At 42.2% G+C, this 22,972-nt stretch overlaps 1 protein-coding gene across 3 annotated transcripts; it reads right to left on the bottom strand.

The window, feature by feature from the left end:
- Positions 1–3,051: 3,051 nt before the first annotated feature.
- On the bottom strand, positions 3,052–22,380 carry LOC108438452 (asparagine synthetase [glutamine-hydrolyzing]-like). Of its 3 annotated transcripts, none has more exons than XM_017716242.2 (12): positions 22,253–22,380; positions 21,595–21,850; positions 20,516–20,753; positions 19,032–19,217; positions 15,988–16,089; positions 15,731–15,858; positions 13,778–13,904; positions 11,263–11,369; positions 7,851–7,951; positions 7,237–7,318; positions 4,317–4,472; positions 3,052–3,798 (listed from the first exon to the last, which is right to left on the bottom strand). In XM_017716242.2, exons 2-12 carry the CDS (start codon positions 21,841–21,843, stop codon positions 3,592–3,594), a joined length of 1,683 nt encoding a protein of 560 aa, XP_017571731.1. In that variant the 5' UTR covers positions 21,844–21,850; positions 22,253–22,380; the 3' UTR covers positions 3,052–3,591. The 3 variants fall into 3 exon arrangements, 2 of the variants coding, with proteins under 2 accessions (XP_017571731.1, XP_017571732.1); XM_017716243.2 differs by lacking the exon at positions 22,253–22,380 and adding an exon at positions 22,126–22,194; XR_005129746.1 differs by having other exon boundaries at positions 3,662–3,798; positions 4,317–4,476.
- Positions 22,381–22,972: the final 592 nt, after the last annotated feature.

The following is a 22,972-nucleotide window of genomic DNA, read 5'->3' as shown; positions in this document are numbered from 1 at the left end:
GCAACAACTGCCTGATAGCGACCCCAAGTGGCAACTAGTACTACACTCCAGCTCCAATACAAATCAGCCTGAAAAAATGAGCCCCATTCACAAACTTCATAACTCTGTTCTTAAGCGTGTTCTTGATAAAGATCCTGAGAAAAAGTCTCCGTCTCCGAAAAGATTCATGTCGTGTTCTTAAAGCACAGAACTGTTCTATCCTCTGTGCTCCTGAGTGTGTGTAGATCCTGTTCTACCCTGAGAACAAACCCCACAAAGAACAAAAATGAAAGAATCCTTTCGTCAAAATAATTTTAGTGAAAAAGAAATTCCTTCATTTCCTGAACAGCATAAAACATCTTAACACCACTGTTATATTTTAAGAGCTTTTAAACTCAAGTTATAGGAGTATAAAATGACACCTCATGTACGTTCATGACGTCAGAGAGCACGACCGGCCAATGAGCTGTCACCAATCAATCAGCACTCAGTAGCAGTAAAGCCCCGCCTCCTGCTTCCCAAAACCCGTTTACTGTAGACTAAAGGAACTAACTCTGCTGTTTTAGTGAAACTCGTCCTTCTACTGTCTAAAATTAAAGGAAAGTTTTTTTGCCGTTGAGCTCCATTCACTCCCATTCATTGAGGACACGCCCTCTGCTGTTCTCTAGCCCTATTTTTGATATAACGGGGGCAATAGAAAGTGGTCAGACTCCTCATAAACTGGCTCTGGTTAAAGCCACCGCAGTACAGGCTCAGTTTCAGTACCTGATGGTCAAATAACCACCGTTTAGAGGATAAAGAGCAGCCGAGAGACAGACTGGAGTCAGACAGACGGAGTCAGTCGTGTGTTGTGGTGGGTGGTCTGCGCATGGCTTATAGCCTGTTAGCAGTTAGCCACTCGTTTGTATAGTTTTCCTGGGTATTTGGTTCTGATTTAGCAGCACAACAGATGGAAAAAGAAACCGTAACCGGAGTCCGTCTTCCTCAAGGTGGTCAGGTTACCAAACACATCAATGCCCCCTCAACACTCACCTGGAATAATCTCTCTCCAAACTCCACCATTACAGACACACCCATTAACCATTGCTGCACACCTGCACGTCACATTCTTCATTCTTCTGCTCTTTAAATGCTGCTCTGGGACACTTCAACTCACATTGTCTGGACAGTTCACCTCTAAATGTCTGCACTAGCTCCTCCACTCATGCTGCTCTGACGCCCATCCAGTCTGAATAGCGTTGATCTGCTGTCCGGTCGATGCAGCACCGCGTGTGTTTACTGTAGATGCTGCACTCGATTTACTGTGTTGTGTATCAGTCCTGCGTGAAGTGCTGCTGTTAAGTGTTGGACCTGAAGAATCACACTGAGCTATTAGTTACACTGAAGAATGACAACAAAGAGCTGTAGACCTGACTTGGTGTGATATTTGGCTTTAGTTCTGTTTGTATGGGTTATCTCCAGTCACACAGACTCAGAAATTCTGCCAAATTCTGATTGTAGATGCACAAACACAGTAACCCAGAGTGATTACTATAGTAATTACTCCAGTCACAGCTCATTCTCTTTATTAATACTCAAATAAAATCTCACTACGGTAACAGCACTTTTACTGTAGTAGGAACTTTCAGGACTCTTCCACCCTCAGCAATCAGGCGTGGTTATTCAGTGTATATAATCCATCAATCAGTCCATCCATCAATCAATCCATCAATCAGTCCATCAATTGGTCCATCAATTGGTTTTTTTGACTTCTCCAGCGCATTTAACACCGTCTGGCCCGCTCTTCTGGGCGATAAGCTCACAGTGATGCAGGTAGATGCCCCCCTTGTGTCCTGGATTGTTGACTATCTGACCGGCAGACCACAGTATGTACACCTGCAGCACTGTGTGTCGGACAGAGTGGTCAGCAACACTGGAGTTCCACAAGGTACTGTCCTCTCTCCCTTCCTCTTCACCCTCTACACCACTGACTTCAGCTACTGCACAGAGACTTGCCACCTTCAGAAGTTTTCTGATGACTCTGCAATAGTTGGATGTATCAGCAAGGGTGAAGAGGATGAGTACAGGGCAACGGTGAAGGACTTTGTCGCATGGTGCGAGCGGAACCACCTGCAGCTCAATGTGACAAAGACAAAGGAACTGGTGGTGGACCTGAGGAGGGACAAGGCACCGGTGACCCCTGTGTCCATCAGCGGGGTCAGTGTGGACACTGTGGAGGATTACAAATATCTGGGTGTGTATATTGACAATAAACTGGACTGGGCTAAGAACACTGACGCCCTCTACAGGAAGGGCCAAAGCCGTCTCTATTTTCTGAGGCGCCTGAGGTCCTTCAACAACTGCCGGACTATGCTCAAGATCTTCTATGAGTCTGTGGTGGCGAGTGCTTTCCTCTATGCTGTTGCATGCTGGGGAAGCAGGCTGAGGGTGGCAGATGCCAACAGACTCAACAAATTGATCCGCAAGGCCGGTGATGTTGTGGGTGTGGAGCTGGACTCGCTGACGGCAGTGTCGGAGAGGAGGACGCTGTCTAAGCTGCGGGCCATTATGGACAATGGCTCCCACCCACTCTACGATACGGTGATGAGACACAAGAGCTCATTCAGCTCAAGACTCATCGTACCAAAATGCACCACAGAGCGCCACAGGAAGTCATTCTTACCAGTGGCCATCAAACTCTATAACTCCTCCCTCAGTGTGTGATTCAAAAACTGTTCATATGTGCAATAACAACAATTGTGTGTGTAGAGTACTTAAATCTGGTGCACATACATACTGTAAATTCTATATATTGTTTTAAATTATACATACTGTAAATTCTATATATTGTTTAAAATTATACATACTGTAAATTCTATATATTGTTTTAAATTATTAGTAAAGTGTTTATTTTTACATAAATGGCTGCAACTGTAACAACTGCAATTTCCCCCTGGGATTAATAAAGGAATCTGAATCTGAATCTGAATCAATCAGTCCATCCATCAATCAATCCATCAATCAATCCATCAATCAGTTCATCAATCAATAAATCCATCAATCAGTTCATCAATCAGTCCATCCATCAATCAATCCATCAATCAGTCCATCAACGGGTCCATCAATCAGTCCATCCATCAATCAGTCCATCAATCAATCCATCAAACAATCCATCAATCAATCAATCCATCAGTCCATCTATCTATCTATCTATCTAGAATGTCTTTTGATCTGTCTGCCTATTTATCTGTCTGTCTGTCGTGTATGAAAGCTGTGTGTTGCGGTGATGTTGATGAGTATTAGAATAAACCCGGTCTGGTGGAGCCCAGGCTGTGTGGTCGTGGTCCCTGTGTGGTTCCTGTGTGGTCGGTCTGCCGGTCTGTTGGTCTGTCTGTCTGTCTGTCGTGTATGAAAGCTGTGTGTTGCGGTGATGTTGATGAGTATTAGAATGAACCCGGTCTGGTGGAGTCCAGGCTGTGTGGTCATGGTTCCTGCGTGGTCGTGGTCCCTGTGTGGTCAGTCGGTTGGTCGGTCTGTCTGTCTGTTGTGCATGAAAGCTGTGTGTTGCGGTGATGTTGATGAGTACTAGAATAAACCCGGTTTGGTGGAGCCCAGGCTGTGTGGTCATGGTTCCTAGTCCTGGTCTGGTTTGTATATGGGCAGGGTTCTGGCTGAAGGGTCACAGGCTTTAATCCAGCGGGGCATCCAGTAATGCGGGGTCCACCCAGAGCGGCCAGGGTAGTGTTTCTCAAACATCTGCCTGATAAAGAAGCCCTCTTTAGTGGTGGGGGGGTTGTAAGGAAACAGCTTTGCTGCTTTCTCCATTTGAGAATCATTAACCTACAAAAACACAGATCATTATTACTATTATAATTATTAATTCTTGTGATGTTCTCTAGAGTATATATATATATATATATATATATATATATATATATATATATATATATATATATATATATATACACACACACACATCCTGTTTCATTTAAAATTAGTCTGAAAAGTCAGGCGGCGCGACCAGTCAAACAGACCAGCACAATCTAATAACTGAAACAGGCAATTAAAGCTTTGATAAAATGAGATACAAAGGCATATATATATATATTTATTATATATATGCAGATTACATGTCATTTTTAATAAGATTTTTAAAACTGCCACTTTGAAAACATATTTGTCACTGACCCATATATTAGAATGATGAATAATGGCAGCCCCTTCCAGTTGATGAAACAACAGCCACTCCTTATTTTAATATCCTCTTAAATATGCTCTTTACAGGCAAATCACACTGCTGAGATAATTAGTTCAAAAGCTCTAACGAGTTGTGTGCGGTACTGTATGGCTGCTTCTACCTCAGACTCAATGTGCTCCTGTAAGATGGTGTACCAGGACTTCCTCACGGACGTCAAACCGTCACTGAACGCCTCTTTACGCCTCCACAGTATTTCATCTGGAATCAGATTCAGCCCTTTGAACGCATCCCTCAGGAGGTGCTTCTCCACTCCTTCCTGTCTTTGGTAAAGCAGATTCTTCATTAGAATAAAACAGCTTGTATTAATATTAGCATCACAGGGTTTAAGAACAGCAATAATCTGTCAATTCTTCCGTTTCATGTGACGTCACACTGAATAGTCTCCGGAATTTTATGGACTGAATCAGGGAGTGACGGTGCTGCATGATGCCTTCAAGATGCTGGGCTTTGTGAATGATTGACCTGTGAGACGTGACAGAAGCCGAGAGACGAGAGACCCACAGGCCTTTAATTCAGTGTTTTCACTCCAGGTTTGTAGCCGCTGAGCTGTACAGTTCAGTGTTTCTCTGCTGTTCTCACCTTGTTCAGCTCCAGAAGGGATTAATCAGCTGATAATATCAGGAATTTTAACAAAGAAGCCACAGTTACGCAGTGCCAGGGGTTCAGGACAGGAGCTGAACTCTGAACTAAATGTACCAGCAAACTTACAGAACCACGTCTGTTGACACACAACGTCGTTTTCCGTCCCTCGACATTCAGTCTGATATTTAACGTTTATGTTCCTCCATTCAAACGTCATTTAAATCAGAAACAGAGAGTAAAGCTATCCCGGTGGTCCGCAGCTCCATTAGGGGGACGACTGTTCACCTCTCGGCTGTTATCATCAGCTAAAGTTCTCTAAAGGCCAGCATTGATCACATCTGTGTTAATGAGCTGTCGTTTCCCTCCTATGACCAGAGTTTATCTCCTCTGTATGCAGCACCATGGGATCCTTTACCCACCCTGACGTGAAGAGCCAGTGGGCTTCTGTGCTATTAAACGCTGTGAGACTCCAGAACAGGGGGAGGGGCTGAGTATGAGATCAATATATCAGGAAAACTTTGGTATCTATTTGGTATCTATTTTTCCAGTTTAAGTGGAACCAGGAGTTCAGAGGAACTGAATAAGGATCATAGTCTATTTTATCGACTGTAGAGGAAACGTTTTTCTCCTCTAGAACCAGGAGAATCATTTCAGCCTCTTTCACCTCCAGTTATGTTCGTGTGGAGCAGCGAAGCCAGAAATTCACTTCCAAATATGGCAGAGAAACAGAGAAATCACGTGACTGACACCCTCAGATAGACAAGCTGCACTTTAGTCCCAACCCCAATAAAGACTTCACACAGCAATGCTATAAAAATATTAGGTGACAAGCTAAGAACCCTTTCTGGTGCCATTTAGAACCCTTTTCAAAATAGGTCTATATAGAACCATACACAAGGCATTTAGTCTAAAGAATCATTTCATGATGCAAAGAACCCTCTAATCAAGCAAAGTGTTCTCTGAGTGTTAATTATTCCATATGGACCACTTTCATTTTTACTAAAGAACCATCTTTTTAAATAGTGTATTGTTGTAAGTTTGACATCATAACAATAGAAGAACCCTTTTTGGTTCCATAAAGAAGCTTTTTCCAAAAGGTTAGCACATTCTCCATCAGTCTGAGGAACCATTTCAGCATGCAAAGAACCCTGCAAAGTTTTCTTTGCATATTCATGGTTCTAAATAGAATCTTTACTTTACTAAAGAACCCTTAAAGAACCATCTTTTTAATGAGTGCACACATGAAGTATTTTTGTAGCATTCATGAACTGTACAGTAACATTACAGTAACATTACCAGACTATAACACACCAGACTGCGTAACGGTGAGATACAGCGTGAAGAATTACACTGTGTATAATCATTTAGCAGCTCAGCTTCATATCATATGCAGATATGAGGGAGCCTTTGGAATGGGACGGTCTAGTCACGCTGCTATGACACAATCAGCCTTCAAATGCAGCCTCTGGAGGACGCAGTGCCTGAATTGGGACACAGCTTTTGTCTGGGGCAGGACTCAACCCCAAATGTTAAGAAGGGTCAAAACAAGCCACTGTGGGAGGCACAACTTCCATTTTACTGAAGTAAAATTCGACTATCTTGGCTGTAAACGTGTCTTAGTATGTGCTGAGTGTACTAGTAAAGACTAAAAACATAATATAAATGAAATGACTTACTCTTCTCTGCTTTAATCTTCAGCTCAGTTATAGCTGCTTTTCTCGCATCTCCAGCAGGAAACTTTTCCTCTAAAGTACAACAGTTTCTTGTAAAACGTCTCTCAATGTTTGAGTTTTTACGAGGCTGAAGTCGCTTCATATTCACCAGCTTCTTGTTCACATTTTCCCGTTCCACCTTAAATGGTACCTGAGATGCCACAATGTAAATGCTGCACCATTTAAGGTGGAACGGGAAAATTCGAACAAGAAGCCATGAATGAGAAACTTTAGCTTCACGACTTCTTAGTGTTTCAGTTTCTTGTTGCAGATTAAACGTATGAGGAAACCAGCTGGACTGATTATAAACACTAATCAGTCCATTCGTCTCCAAATCATAGATGTTCGTCTTAAATCTCTCTCTTTGCCGTTTCGCAGCTACTAGCTGGGCAAGACTGTTGTCTGTGTTACTATGGTGACCAGCAGTCTGCGCTGATCTTCAGAGTTAAAGGGTGAATCAGCAGTTCTACATTAACTCCAGCGTTTAAGACCATTTACTGTTAAACTGTGTTGAACGATCAGCAGAGCTTTATTTTACTGTAGAGGAGGAATATTTTATTATTACCTACTGATCTAATTCAGCTGTGGAGCCACGACAGGGCAGGAAAAGAGCCACATGTTGGTGTTATTGTCTGTGGTAATGAACCGTAAGCCACAAATGCAGCTGTTGGAGATTAGGCTAAAAACCAAACACAAAAAGAGAGACAAACAGAAATCTGTCATCACCTTGGGCGTTCTCATCTCCTCGGGCAGGGACAGGTAGTAGGCCGTAAACCTGTGGTCCAGGAAAGGAACCCTCAGCTCCAAACTAGTGACATAAGCAGAGAGAAATGAGACAATAAAGACACAGTGAAATGGCTGCTGTGTAGCAATGATATTATATGTATATATACATACACACACACACACACACACACACACATACATATATATATATATATATATATATATATATATATATATATATATATATATATATATATATATATAAAAATTTATTGTGAGTGCCTTAAGCATATGGTGGGCAGAGAACTTGGGCTGGAGTTCTTAGACCGGATTCACGAAAGTGTCTTAGGAAAGAAAACCTTCTTAAATACGTGTTTTTTTTTTCTTAACTTCATTCTTAAGAAGAAAGTTCCGGGAAAAAAATGTTCAATTATTAGTTATTCTTCAAATACGAATGTCCAGAGAGGCCACAAGCTGTTGCTATAATTTTCTGGATTGTTATCTTAAGATAATTAGTTAATTATCTGGTTATTATCTCAGGCATGGTCCAACCCCCAAACCTCAGTTATTCCATAAGGAATTTGCAGACAGTGTAGATGCAGCCGTGTGGTCACCTGTGCGCAGCTGTAGTCCTGTCAGCTCTCAGTACGTCAAACATGTACAGCTCCTTCAGCAAGCGCACGCTTTCCTCCGCAGCGCTTTTCGGACACGGTGCCTGAACAGAGCAGATCATTTCTATTAATAACTGGAATTGAATAAGATGAATAATAATGATTTGTGGTGTATAACTTGGTGTAATGTGGGTATTTGTATTGTGTTGTATTAAAATTGTTACAAAAGAAGTCTCTTTAACCCTTAAATGGCCAAGACGTCTGTGGCGGGTCCAAACTTGCATTAGATGCTTCAATGTCCGAAGAATAACTGAGGCGTTTTGCTTTGTAGTCCATATAGTTACTGAATAATAAGCTTTAAGCCACAGCAACACTGAAGCAGGGCACAGTTTGCCTGGCAAAACAGTCGGTTTCTTTCCAAAGATGCAGGCGCGAAAAAAAGGAAAACGCATAGGCAGATTGTGACTGTGAGTTTGGGTAAGCTGCTCTTCTTTCGGGAAAAAAAATAAACAGATAAGCTGCTCCTCAGTCAAAGTGGTGCCACTGTGAAGCCCAGTCACACGTCCCTGGCCTGACTTCACTTGCACAGAACCCTGAGCCAGAGTTCACATCATCATGCATACAAAACTGCACTGTTATACTTCAGTTGTTCGTGAGGCTTGTTTGCTTACAAATATATTGAAGTTCACAAAAAACTCAGGAACATACTGATCTACCTAGAACAGAAGTCGGCAACATGTGGCTCTTTTCCTGCCCTGCCGTGGCTCCACAGCTGGATTAGATTAGTAGGTAATAATAAAATAATCCTCCTTTACATTAAATTAAAGCTCTGCTGGTCGTTCAACACAGTTTAACAGTAAATGGTCTTAAACACTGGAGTTAATGCAGAACTGCTGATTCACCCTTTAACCCTGAAGATCAGCGCAGACTGTTGGTCACCATAGCAACACAGACAACAGTCTCGCCCAGCTGGTAGCTATGAAACGGCAAAGAGAGAGATTTAAGACGAACCCCGATAATTTGGAGATGAATGGACTGATTAGGGATTATAATCACACCAGCTGGTTTCCTGATACATTTAATCTGCAACCAGAAACTGAAACATGACTTCTGGTTGCAGATTAAACGTATCAGGAAACCAGCTGGAGTGATTATAATCCCTAATCAGTGAAGCTGAAGTTTCTTTTTCACTAGCTTTGTTTGAATTTTCCCATTCCACCTTAAATGGTGCAGCAGTTGCATTCTAGCACCTTGGGCACCATTTAAGGTGCAATGGGAAAATTTTAACAAGAAACTGGAGATCGAGAAGCGATTTGAGGAAAAGCAGATATATCTTAGGTTTAAAGCAGAGCGAAGTAAGTCTGAGTTTTTATTTATGTGGTATTTATACAGCGTGACATACATTTTATTGCCAAAAGTATTCGGTCGTCTGCTTTCACACACATATGAACTTGAGTAACATCCCATTCTTAATCCATAGGGTTTAATATGATGTTGGCCCACCCTTAGCAGCTATAACAGCTTCAGCTCTTCTATGGAGGCTTTCCACAAGGGTTAGGAGTGTGTTTATGGGAATTTTTGACCGTTCTTCCAGAAGGACATTTGTGAGGTCAGACACTGATGTTGGACGAGAAGGCCTGGCTCACAGTCTCTGCTCTAAATCATCCTAAAGGTGTTCTATCAGGTTGAGGTCAGGACTCTGTGCAGGCCGGTCAAGTTCTTCCACACCAAACTGGCTCATCCATGTCTTTATGGACCTGCTTTGTGCACTGGTGGGCAGTCATGTTGGAACAGGAAGGGGCCATCCCTGTCCTCTGCGCACTATGCCCCTCAGCATCTGCTGACCCCACTCTGTCATTTTACGTGGCCGACCACTTCGTGGCTGAGTTGTTGTCGTTCCCAATCGCTTCCACTTTGTTATAATCCCACTGACAGTTGACTGTGGAATATTTAGTAGTGAGGAAATTTCATGACTGGACTTGCTGCACAGGTGGCGTCCGATCACGGCACCACGCTGGAATTCACTGAGCTCCTGAGAGCGACCCATTCTTTCACTAATGTCTGTAGAAGCAGTCTGCAGGTCTAGGGGCTCAGATTTATACACCTGTGGCCATGGAAGTGATTGGAACACCTGAATTCAATGATTTGGATGGGGGAGTGAATACTTTTGCAAATGTATATATGTCACACACATATATCTTACTACTTTTCTCTCTTATACGTCCAGGATGCTCTTTGAACAAATGACCCCCAGGGCTGGTTCCAGCATCTCTTTTCTTCCACAGTGCAATGCAGAGCGAGAAGGGCTGGGTTCTCCTCGCCTAACCCCGCATGCAGAGAGAATCGGCTACACTAGTCAACAGTATGGTGTGAATGAGGCTTTAGGACAGAATAAACCTGGAATTTTAGGGGTTTAAAAAGGATGCTGCATTATGTGTTTCCTGCGTAATTATTCAGATTGCATTGCAATACAGGGAGATTCCCTGGAAAGAGGCCTTGGATATTCTGTAATAAGTCTCTCCAGGATGAATCAATCAGAACCAAACAACGTGCAATGAGCTCCTCAGTATGTGGAGCTTCAAACAAGCTGGGATGCCCCTACGCTGGAGCGATTAGGTCAGTGCTGGACAGTTGCCACAACATTTAACCTCTGTAATGCTTGCAGATACATTCAAGAACATGGAACGCTGAGTTGAAATATCTGGCAGAAAACAGAGATTTACTTCCAGCGTCGCAAGTAATGCAATCGATTACACACACGTGAAGGTATGTAGGGTACTTTTTTGGTTCTGGTTGCTTCGTCCTAACAGGAGTTACAGCAGAATATTCAGGGCCTCTTTCGAGTGAATCTGCCTGTATATTACTATAACTCTCTGTAAAGCTTATGTGTGTTATATGTCTGTGTTATCGTGAATTGATGTGCCAACAATTTCACTCTCAGACCAATAACATAAAATTCTAAACCCAAACTGAAATATTGCAGCTTATTACAGCTCCAGAATTCATTATCGGACTGATCTTCAACACGGACACTGGAGACTACACTCTTAAAAACAGATGCTTCTTTGCATGATGAAAAGGTTCTTTATATTGAGGAGAATCTGCTCTAGATGGTTCTATATAGCACCTTTTTGAAAATCATTCTTCTACTGTGAACATGTCAAGCCTGTGACAATAGAAGAACCCTTTTGAGTGCTACACAGAATCCCTTTTCCAAAAGGTTCTATATAGAAAACCTTCTATATAGATTCTGAAGAACGCTTTCACGATGGAAATAACCCTTTAATCATGCACATGGTTCTTTGAGTGTTCATGGTTCTATATAGAACTATTATCTTTACTAGAGAACCCATGAAGAACCATCTTTTTTAAGTGTGACCTGTCTTTTTTTTTAAGTCTGACCTGCGGTTTGTACCTTATGGAAGTAGATGTATCCCTGAGTGAGTTCATCAGAACCTTCACCGGAGAAGATCACCACGCTGTCCGTCTTGTCGTGGATGTACTTAGATACCAGATACATGCCTGGAAACACAGACTGAGACTCAAACTGTGGAGCCGCCACTTCATCGGCAGCAGAAGCAGTAACAGTTGCCTGGATGGTCCACTGTAGATGCTCAGTGTATCTTTAACTAATATTCAGCTGGACATCTATTAAATGCAACTGAACTTGAAGCTACATGTGAAAGGTTGTGTTAGATCTGTCCCTAATCCTAAACCTAAATCTCACACTGACCTAAATGCTGCCGATAATCGAATGAACAGTCTGTCATCACAAACTACAAGAAATATGAAGTTAAAAGGCCTGAAAATCGTGAAATTAAACCCAGAGTGGAAATATGAACGTGCATCCACGTTAACGTGCTGCTAACATAACACTGCAAATCCCATAAGGGCAGAGGTAATTGGCATCACTGTAGTAGTGATTGGCATCACTGTAGTGGTGACTGGCATCACTGTAGTGGTGACTGGCATCACTGTAGTGGCGATTGGCATTAATATAGTGGTGATTGGCATCACTGTAGTGGTGATTGGCATCATTGCCATTTTTTGCTCTATTGTGCTGCAGGATATTTATATTCCTATGTAGTGCACTATGTAGGGAGTGGGAGCCATTTGAGATTCAGCCCCACCCAGACAGCAGTCGGTTTTGGGCTGATTCTGGCTTTCCTGTGTGAATGTTGGTTGACTACTGGGTAGATGTTAGGCATGCGGGCCAAGTGGGGCCAGATCCTGGACAGCTTCGTACCATTTTGCCTACTGTCTACATTTGTGGGACAGTTCTGGCGTGAATATTGTGGACCAACAATGTAGTCGGGCCAGATTGGGACCAGATTTGGGCCATGTGCTTTAGTTCTACTCACTTTACAGTGTGTGGGCCAGATCTAGGACTGGGCCATGTACTGGGCCAGAACAAACCAAGGATGTGGCCACAAGTGAGCCAGACAAATTTTGCTAACTGGGAAGCGTGGGACGAGGGGCGCTGTTAGCATGCAGCCAATTGAGACTCACAGTGGTAATTTGGTGACCAGTAAGTACTTTCTGCATTAAACAGAGCTGTGTGATCACATGCTCATGATTATTTGAAGAAAAAGTTAAAAACTTAATGAAATGACCACAGTTTACAGCGACGGTCAGACCCAACGTTCTCCTCATTCAGCAACTATAACTTAGCAACTATACCATACTCTAAAGAAGCTACATTTCATCTACATCTCTTATTATTAATAATAATTGAAATTATTTACTGTGAAATGTATATTTTATCATATTCTGTGTTTGCTGTGTTCAGTAAAAGCAAAAGTAAAAGCTTTTTTATTAAGTCAAAAATATAATTCCCATCTGTTGGAGTGTGAAATATTTTTTTTTAACATTAGTCTCATTTTAATCATTTCTATATTATGAGAAATTGCAGAAATATGTATGTTTCTTAACTTACGTCCTTTCAGAACGTCCTGTTCAGTATTAATTTGTAAAGTCTGTCATTTAGCCGTCAGCACAGCATATCCTTACAAATTCAATCAGCTTTGTTTAGGAAATGAAATCAAATTCTGATTACCTGAAAGTTAATATGATTTAGTTTATGTTTAGTTTTAACTGTTATTTGTGGTTTAAAATGATTGTTTATAATGTAGAAGAAACTGAAACATTGATGTTTTGTAGTGATAACACAGTTTCATATAAATAAAACAGATTTCATTTCATTTAAACAGAATTGCTCTCTGTTCAAATATTAATAGACTTTAAAGATCATCAAAATCTGCAGTTACTCAGATTTATCCTAAATATAATAAGCCCTGTTTCTTATATGGTGCTTTATCATTTACTTTGCCCCAATGTTGCCTCAAGGTAATGTCCCAAAAGGACCTCCACACAGTATTTTTAGAATGTCACACCTCCATCCAGCCCCAACTCTCTGGTGGACTCCATTTCCCAGAACCCTCTGGGTGAACATGTGACTACTGTGTGCATCAGAGCTCTGCCTCGCCTGATTATTGAGTTGTTTCAGCTGTTTTTGTTTGTCATGTGATCAGATGAGTTTAGTATATAAACCCGGGCTTAAAGCTGAATCAGAGCTACTGAGCATCTTTCCTGGGTTTCGGCTCTTTAACTCTGGTCCTGATTTTTCTTCTGTTTTTGACTTTTTCTGCTTGTATCTTTTGCCCCTTTTGGATCTGACCTTCGCCTGTTTTTGAGGACGACTCTGGAAAGCGATTAAACTCATAAAGCCTCCGTTGCCTTTTTTATCCACACACATCTGACTCGTTCTGCCTCATTACAGCGAGAACTCTGACCCATTTGATCCATTTAAGCATTGCTGTCATTATAAATGCAGAGAGTTTTACTGTGCTGCAGTGGCAGGTAGACCTCCTGTAATAAAACGGAAAAAATACAGATTCCCTTAAAAGGTCGACTGGAAAGGCTGTACTGACCAACAGATGCACGGACGGTGGTGATGTCATAACTCTCCAGGTGGAAGATGACGTCATCCAGAGCATTGATTCCCTCTTCTGGGGTGAAATTCACTTCGTGGTGTTCGCTGCCTATGTGTGCAGCCACCTACACAACCAGATCAACACGAATAAAGCAGAGTATGGTTTATAATAATGATGATAACAACAACAACAAAAACAACAATTATAATAATAAGCGTTTGTTTATAAAACACTATGCATTTTAGTTACAAAAGTGCTTTACATTCACTCTTAAAAATGACACTTCTTTAAGGGTTCTTTAGCATGAAAATGGTTCTGTGTAGAACCATGAACACTCAAAGAACCCTTTGCTTGATTAAAAAGGCCTCATCTACTGTTAAAATGTCAAGCCTGTAACAATAGAAGAACCTCTTTTGGAGGTTTACAGAACCTTATTCAAAAAGGTTCTACGCTGAACCATATACAACACGTTCTCCATCAGTCTGAATAAACATGCAAAGAACCATTTAATTATGCAAACGTTTCTTTGAGTGCTTATGGTTCTACACAGGACCATTTCCTTTGCTAAAGAACCATTGAAGAACCATCTTTTTTAAGTGTGTAGGAATTTCAATAAAACACTGGGGAAAAAATAAAATTTAATAACAAAGGTTCAAACAGAACATGGAGGCCCGCACTCAGTGATTAATAAACAAGGCCGGCCACACGGTGGCGCTGTGGGTAACAGTAATAAAACTGATGGTGAATAGAGCCTGTACTGAAATCAGCCTCAGTTTCAGTGGTTTGTCAGCTAACGGCGATCAGAGGAAAATGAGTCTGTGCGATTAATAAAGGAATAAACTTCGTCATACAGAGTTAAAGATCCTCTGTGTCTGTATTTCAGCGCTGCTGACTGATGTTAATGTTACACTGAGTGCAGTTTGTGGTGTAAAGTCACTGCTTCAGCCGCTTTCAGAGGAACAGTTTTCATTCCTCCCTCTAAAGCTGTCGGTATCTGAGAGACTGAGAGCTCAGCAGAGAGTAGATGATCGTTCAGTGTTTGAGTAAAACGTCTCACGTGACACTGAGGACCCTGACAACCCAGTGCGCCCCCTGCTGGTGTGTGTGTGTAAAGCTTTTTGCCAACTAGTCTATGGTTAGCAAGCTATTTCAGTATCTCCAGCTAACATGGCTAATGTATTGTTTTGCTTATAGATATTTTAACCTCCATTGATTTTTCGCTCTGTAGTCGGCTGCTGACGTTCCTGTGCTCTGATATCTGTGAATGAAGTTTTCCACATATCATTAATGTCCTTTATTCAGTTTGAACTCCCATATTGTTGTGTTTAGTTCTCCAAAAGTAGAGAGGCAGTCGTGGGGTGGAGGTCAGGGAACTGGCTCTGGGACCGGAAAGTCGCCGGTTTGATCCCCTGAGCAGACAGTACTTGACTGAGGTGTCTTTGAGCAAGACACCTAACCCCCAACTGCACCCCGGTGCTGCGGATAGGGCTGCCCACCGCTCTGGGAAAGTGTGCTCACTGCCCCCTAGTGTGTGTGTTCGTTAGTGTGTATGTGGTGTTTCACTGCACGGATGGGTTAAGTGCAGAGGTCTGATTCCTCTGTGTGTAAATACAGTTGGTCAATAGATCTAAAGCCTTAAACTGTTAATTCAGTTTTGGAGACATCCTAGAAATTCAATTTTGTCAGCTACGATAAAGTGACTCAGCTTTCTGTGGCGGCTGAAGTGATACGACCGCCTGTATTTCTGAGGTGAGTAACTGCCTGTAAGGCAATAGAGGAATGTTTTATTCAGTGTTTACACACTTCTGTTTCTTGTGAAATGGCCGATTCATGACATGTTCCACTGACGCAGTTCAGCATCTGCCTATTGACTTCTGTTACTGTTTGTGCTCTGCAGGTCAGGTTAACAACTTTCCTTTAAATGGTCTCTGCTGATTAAACGCCACTGACCTTGCGTGCAGCTAAAATGTCTGGACTATCTTCTGTCCCGATCGCGAATGTCTGAATGGGGTACGGTAACTGCTTCTCTTTGGCCAGCGTGACGAGAGTGGCAGCTACCAGGCTCGAGTCGAGTCCACCTGGAACACAGGAGAGGGTTTGGTAGGTACGTCTGCCTTTGGTGAGTGAACATGTCTGTAAAATCATACCTGAAACGAAGGGGCACTTTTAAAAACAAAGGTAAGACTGAGCTATTTTAATGTGGGCACCTGATAGGAGACACCCGATTCTCCTGTGGGCCATCAGCCGCTTCCTCACAGCGTTTTCAAACAGCAGCCGGATGTTGCTCTTCACTGTCTCCAGAGCAAAACCTGTTCAATCATACAGGCAGATGTGTTATTTGTTATTATTATTATTATTATTATTATTATTAAAAATAGAGAAAAACTTCAAATTCAAATATTAGCAGGAAGACGTCACTGATGACTTTGGTCTCAAAAACTCAAGAGGCTCAACTCATTTAAACACAGAATAATCCGTTTAAATTCATTCTTTAGTTGTTTATATAAAATAATCCCATTAAAGATTCAGCAGCTTCAGCTATGAAACAGATGTCATACAACCATCGTCTTCAATACGAACCTCTGAAGAACCATCTTTTTAAGAGTGTTGTGCATCTTTAGGAGAGCAATATTAACCTGTTAAACCCCTTTAACAGCCCAGGATCAGTAAACCCCTTAAAATATGTTAATATCCTAGGACCAATTAACCCCTTAAAACCCCTTAACATCCCAAGATCTATTAACCCATTAACATCCCAGGACCCATCAACCCCTTAACATCCCAGGACCAATTAACCCCTTAACATCCCAAGATCAATTAACCCCTTAAAATCTGTTAAAATCCAAGGACCAATTAACCCCTTAACATCCCTTAACATCCCAGGGACAATTAACCCCTTAACATCCCAGGACCAATTAACCCCTTAACATCCCAGGGACAATTAACCCCTTAACATCCCAGGACCAATTAACCCCTTAACATCCCAAGATCAATTAACCCCTTAAAATCTGTTAAAATCCAAGGACCAATTAACCCCTTAACATCCCTTAACATCCCAGGGACAATTAACCCCTTAACATCCCAGGACCAATTAACCCCTTAACATCCCAGGGACAATTAACCCCTTAATATCCCAGGACCAATTAACCCCTTAACATCCCAGGACCAATTAACCCCTTAACATCCCAAGATCAATTAACCCCTTAAAATCTGTTAAAATCCAAGGACCAATTAACCCCTTAAAATCTGTTAAAATCCAAGGACCAATTAACCCCTTAAAATCCCTTAACATCCCAGGGACAATTAACCCCTTAACATCCCAGGACCAATTAACCCCTTAAAACCCCTTAACATCCCAGGACCAATTAACCCCTTAACATCCTCGGATCAATTAACCCCTTAACATCCCAGGACCAATTAACCCCTTAAACCCCTTAACATCCCAAGATCAATTAACCCCTTAAAATCTGTTAAAATCCAAGGACCGATTAACCCCTTAAAACCCCTTAACATCCCAAGATCAATTAACCCCTTAAAATCTGTTAAAATCCAAGGACCAATTACCCCCTTAAAAGGCCTTAACATCCCAAGATCAATTAACCCCTTAAAATCTGTTAAAATCCAAGGACCAATTAACCCCTTAAAACCCCTTAACATCCCAAGATCAAGTAACCCCTTAAAATCTGTTAAAATCCAAGGACCAATTACCCCCTTAAAAGGCCTTAACATCCCAAGATCAATTAACCCCTTAAAATCTGTTAAAATCCAAGGACCAATTAACCCCTTAAAATCCCTTAACATCCCAGGGACAATTAACCCCTTAACACCCCAGGACCAATTAACCCCTTAAAACCCCTTAACATCCCAAGATCAATGAAACCCTTAACATCCCAGGACCAATTAACCCATTAACATCCCAGGACCAATTAACCACTTAACATCCCAGGACCAATTAACCCCTTAAAACCCCTTACAATCCCAGGACCAATTAATTGCTTAAAACCCCTTAACATCCCAAGATCAATTTACACCTTAAAACCCCTTAACATCCCAGGATCAATTAGCCCCTTAATATCTCTTATAATCTCAGGTTTATTACACACTGAGGCTGATTATTCAGGAACTACACTGTTCAGGTTTGTGGTCCACAACATCATTCCACACCTCGTAACGGCACGCTGCCAATGGTGCCATAAAGCTACGCAAACATTGCCGTGGTTACTGTGGTGCCGGCAAAAATGCATGAATATCAGAGGAGAGCTTTATCAGTGTTGATTGTTTATTTAAGGTGGATAAAGGCGGGAGATGCTCTGCCCTGGAATCCAGTGGGACATTTGGCGTCTACAGCTCCAAAAAATCAACACCCTGTTTATTCCACCACTGCAGTTAACGGCAAAACCTGGGAAAACTGAACTCTTGCTGGAATGTCCTGCTCACCCCTGCAGTCTGCAGAAAGCTGACGCAGGCGGTGGCGGAATTTTACGTAGTGGCTCCATTGAAAATGGTGGAAGATCCAATTTGCCGCTAACTGCAGACGTGTGAACGCGGCTTCACCAAAGATTCTGTTTCTCCTAAAGCAAATGACAGATATTTATAAAGAGAATATTTAAATGATTAAAGAAATTCATTTTCACCTTTCTCCTACAAAATAGTGTGCCTGGAGTGGGCTGGGGTCCGCAAATAGGACCCCCCAAACATCTAGAAATAGCTTTGACAGTTCAACACAAACGTGCGTTGAGTCAGTCTTGCACCATGCTAATAGGTGGTCTACACACTTCCATGACTTGTTAGCTACATTAGCCCTCGTAGCTCCAGTGCTAAAACTAAAGAAGGAAAATTCAGACACAAAACACGTGTTGGCTACTTCGTTTGGGGTAAGAAGAAAACTTCTGCTGAATTCTCTGAGTGCAGGCTTGGTTTAAGATTTCTAATGCTGATGTATCTTCATCAATCAGAATCTAGAACCATTTGCCAACTGTGGAATTGGACCTCTGCATTTAACCAATCCATGCAGTGAAACACCACATACACACTAGTGAACACACACATTAGGGGGCAGTGAGCAGACTTGCCCGGAGCAGGGGGCAGCCCTAACCACGGGGAGTAGTTGGGGGTCAGGTGCCTTGCTCAAGGGCACTTCGGTCATGGACTATCAGCTGAGGGGATTGAACCGGCAACCTTCCAGTTACAGGGCTGGTTCCCTGCCAGCCCACGTACTTACATGATCACCTTTCCCTGTAAGAGAACTTACCTGTGCCAAGCATCCGGGTGTTGTCATGAATAGCATGTTTGGGTTCCTCCGTGCAGGTATGGAAACGGTCCAGCTGAATAGACGTCACTTTCCCAGTGGGCTTCAGGTCAAAAACTTCAAAGTGTCCTGGAGGAAAGGGGGCGATCTCTACTGGTTCAGTCATGGAGTGGGTGATCTGATGTAGACCTGAAGGCACAGAAACAGTGGACAACGTTTGCAAACGCTAAAGGTTTGGCTGACTAGCAAAATGTTGTTTTGATCATGTCAGCAATTGAACTCTGGATGACAGAAATGTGGGAGGACTTTTGGGGGGCAGGTGTGTGAGCTGGGTCTTGATATTCACTACCGAATTTTAACAAGTTGTCTTTGAGATTATGTCTGGCCCAACAAGACACAGTTTGACCCCGTTTACACCTGGTCACTTCAGGCGTCTTGAGTATCAGGATTATTTCTGAATGAGGCCACATAAAAATTCAGGTGTAAACGCAGCCGAGGCGCATTTAACAGATACAGATCTGATCATTTAAACCACTTCAGGAGGTGAACTGAGACGCATTTCAGCCCCATTATAGCAGCGAAAAGACATCCGTCTCTCCAAGATACATTCAACAACCAAAACTCCTCCCAGTACAACCAAAACTCCTCCTAGTACAAGAAAACTCCTCCCAGTACAAGCAAAACTCCTCCCAGCACAACCAAAACTCCTCCCAGTACAAACAACCCCCCCCCACTACATCAAAACCTCTCCCAGTACAGCCGAAACCTCTCACCTACAACCAAATCCCCTCCCAGTACAACCAAAACCCCTCCCAGTACAACTGAAACCTCTCACCATACAACCAAAAACCCTCCCAGTACAACCAAAACTCCTCCCAGTACAATCAACTCCTCCCAATACAATCAAACCTCCTCCCAGTACAACCCAAACTCTTCCCAATACAACCAAACTTCTTCCAGTACAACCCAAACTCCTCCCAATACAACCCAAACTCCTCCCAGTACAACAGAAACTCCTCCCAATACAACCCAAACTCCTCCCAATACAACCCAAACTCCTCCCAGTACAACAGAAACTCCTCCCAGTACAACCCAAACTCCTCCCAATACAACCCAAAATCCTCCCAGTAGAACCGAAACCCTGTGCAGAGTGTGATCTGTGTCTGTGAGGAAGATAATCATTTAGGACTCTTATGGTTGGGGATTAAATGAAATGCTTAACAGCAACTTGGACAAAAACAATTGTACAAAACACAATACAGACGAAGATGTTGAACAGATAAACAGCTGGCGATTGGCTGCTGCATAATGAGCTAATCTGCATATTCCGTCCCACATCAATCAGATTTGGCTAACTGGAGATGCATTTTAATACCAATTGTAAATACATGAGACTAAAATCTCATCAGGGTACAATCCAGACACTGGACAGAGGAAGTGACCAGGTGTAAATGGGGTCTTTGGGAGGGGGGTTTTGACCATAGTACCTTTGGCCTCTGAGCAAACGGCCAGGAAACCATCATTGGTCAGCAGTTTGAACATTGGCCTCACGCCGTACGTATCCCTCCCCAGGAAAACCTTCCTATTGGCCGTGTCCAAAAGGATAAAGGCGAACACTCCGTCCAGCAGATAGGCCATCTTCTCCACACCAAAGCGGTTATACAGGTGAAGCAAGATCTCTCCATCCATCCTGGTCTGATATTCAAACTCATAGTGGTCTTTCAGCTTCAGGTGAAAGACACAATAATCGTACAATGAAAAACCACATGCAGCAAGAAAGGATAGAACATTTTTCAACTCAACTACATCTGCATCGCGTGGTCAGTTCTCAGCACTCAGTCACTCGCTGAAGTGTGTGGGTAGTGGCGGTAGCCTTTCCACTGGTCACTCTCTTGAATTAGATCATGCTCCACCCTGTGCTTTACTCTCTGCTGACGTAATCATATACATGTTCCCCATTCACTCGACAGTATGAAACTCATATATACATTATATGGACAAAAGTATTGGGACACTGATGTTATGATGTCCCATTCTAAATCCACGGTGTTATACTGTTTATCTCAGTATTTCTATTGTGCTATACTGCCCCCTATCTTTATGTTGGTGTTGTATCATTGTATACTTTCCCCTATAACCTACTGTTTGCTGGGATTGCATGATGTTAAACTACACTCTACCATTTATGTTGCTAACACATGTATGTATACTGCCCCCTGCTGTTTATGTTGGCATTTTTATTCTGCTATACTGCCAGTATTGTGCTATAGTGCCCCCTATCATTTACGTCAGTGTTGTAATGTGCTATTCTACCCTCTACCTTTCCTTTGGCAATGCATCATGGTATATTGCTCCCTACTGTCTGCTGGTCTTGCACTGTGTTATACTGCAGCCTACTGTTTATACTGGTATTAGGTTATACTGCCCTCATATGGCTTATGCTGATATTGTATCAGGGTGGATGGACAGTGTTGAAATAACTACAGGATGGGCATCTTATGCAGACATTTGCATGTTTAGTATTAAGTATATACAAGGCTGTGAGGTGGTAATGAGCAGTACGTACACGGCGGTGGTTGTAGATCTCGCCGTTGTAGCAGAGCCAGAGGTAGGGTAACCTCTTAACCCGCAGGGGTTGCATACCGTACAGCTGGTCCACAATGGCCAAACGGTGGAATCCAAAGCAGCAGTTGGTGAAACCATTGATGTTCTCGAAGCGGAAAGCATCAGGACCCCGATGAGCAATCTTCATCGCACCGGTGCACTGAACTGACAGGCACTCATCGCTCCCAAATAAGGCCCATATACCACACATGCTGAGTCTGCAGAGGAAACTCAATCATTAATCTCTGTACACGAGCTCACTGTGCCTGAAGAAAAGCAGCTGAGATGATTCAGGCAGTAAAGACATCACCTTCAACATGAACAGCCAAACAGTGACAATGTGCAAATAAGCTGCTTTTCTATGGCAATGAGTAAAAGGGGGGAAATGGGCTAAAATCATTATAAGTTAATTATCTAACAATAATAGAGAATAACAGAGAAATAAATCAGCCATGGCTGGATCAATATGAGCTGATGAGCTTTACACTCTCACCAGCTTTATTTTCTGACTGAACTGGATGACCGGGCGGAGACAGGGTGGACATGCAGGCCCTTTTCTCCTAATCTGTCTGCATGTGAAACAAATCTAACAGCACAACACGAATGAGCATTGGCTTTACCCTCAGACGCAGACAGAGGATGAGGATGCACTGCAGCGATGAGCCCCAGACTGCAGAGCTGATGGAAGACTACAGCAGAGCCAGCAGTGAGATCACTGCAACAGTGGAGAGTCACACTCCGCCAAAACAAAAGTCCCTGCTCAAAATCTTCACTTTTCCAAACAAACAGACAAAAAACCCAAAAAGACTCAAATCAGATTGAACTGCAGTTTAAAGGGTCTGCTAAAAAAACAACAACAGCAACAAATCAAGTTAAATTACAGTAAAATAAAAAGTAAAGCAACATAATAAATTAGTTATTGATGATAAAAAATGTACATTTTAAATAGAAATAAATGAAAAATGAAACAGTTCATATGTTTCCGTTCTGAGTGCAGCTGCCTGACCTGTCACTGACTTCAAACGTTCCAGTCGCAACATTGTAACCATCAAGGAACTCCACGTTCAGCCAGGTGCACCCAGGGAAAAACTATTAATGATTAAAAACTTAAATTAATTAACTACGTTCAGTAAAATAATGTACTAAATTCCACAATTAACAATAAAATAAATGAAATCATTTCATTTAATAATGTAATATATGATAATGTTTTATTTTGAATTTTAAAATAAAACGAAAATGAAATGAAAGAGTTTATATATTTCTGCTCTGAACGCAGCTGCCTGACTCCTCACGGTCTTTCACTCTTGTTGGGCAACGTTTTAACCATGAAGGAATAT

Source organism: Pygocentrus nattereri, chromosome 27 (assembly GCF_015220715.1).
Source record: "Pygocentrus nattereri isolate fPygNat1 chromosome 27, fPygNat1.pri, whole genome shotgun sequence".
Classification (NCBI taxonomy): Eukaryota; Metazoa; Chordata; class Actinopteri; order Characiformes; family Serrasalmidae; genus Pygocentrus; species Pygocentrus nattereri.
The sequence above is the reverse complement of the archived record's forward strand: the minus strand, read 5'-3'. Positions and strand labels throughout refer to the sequence as shown.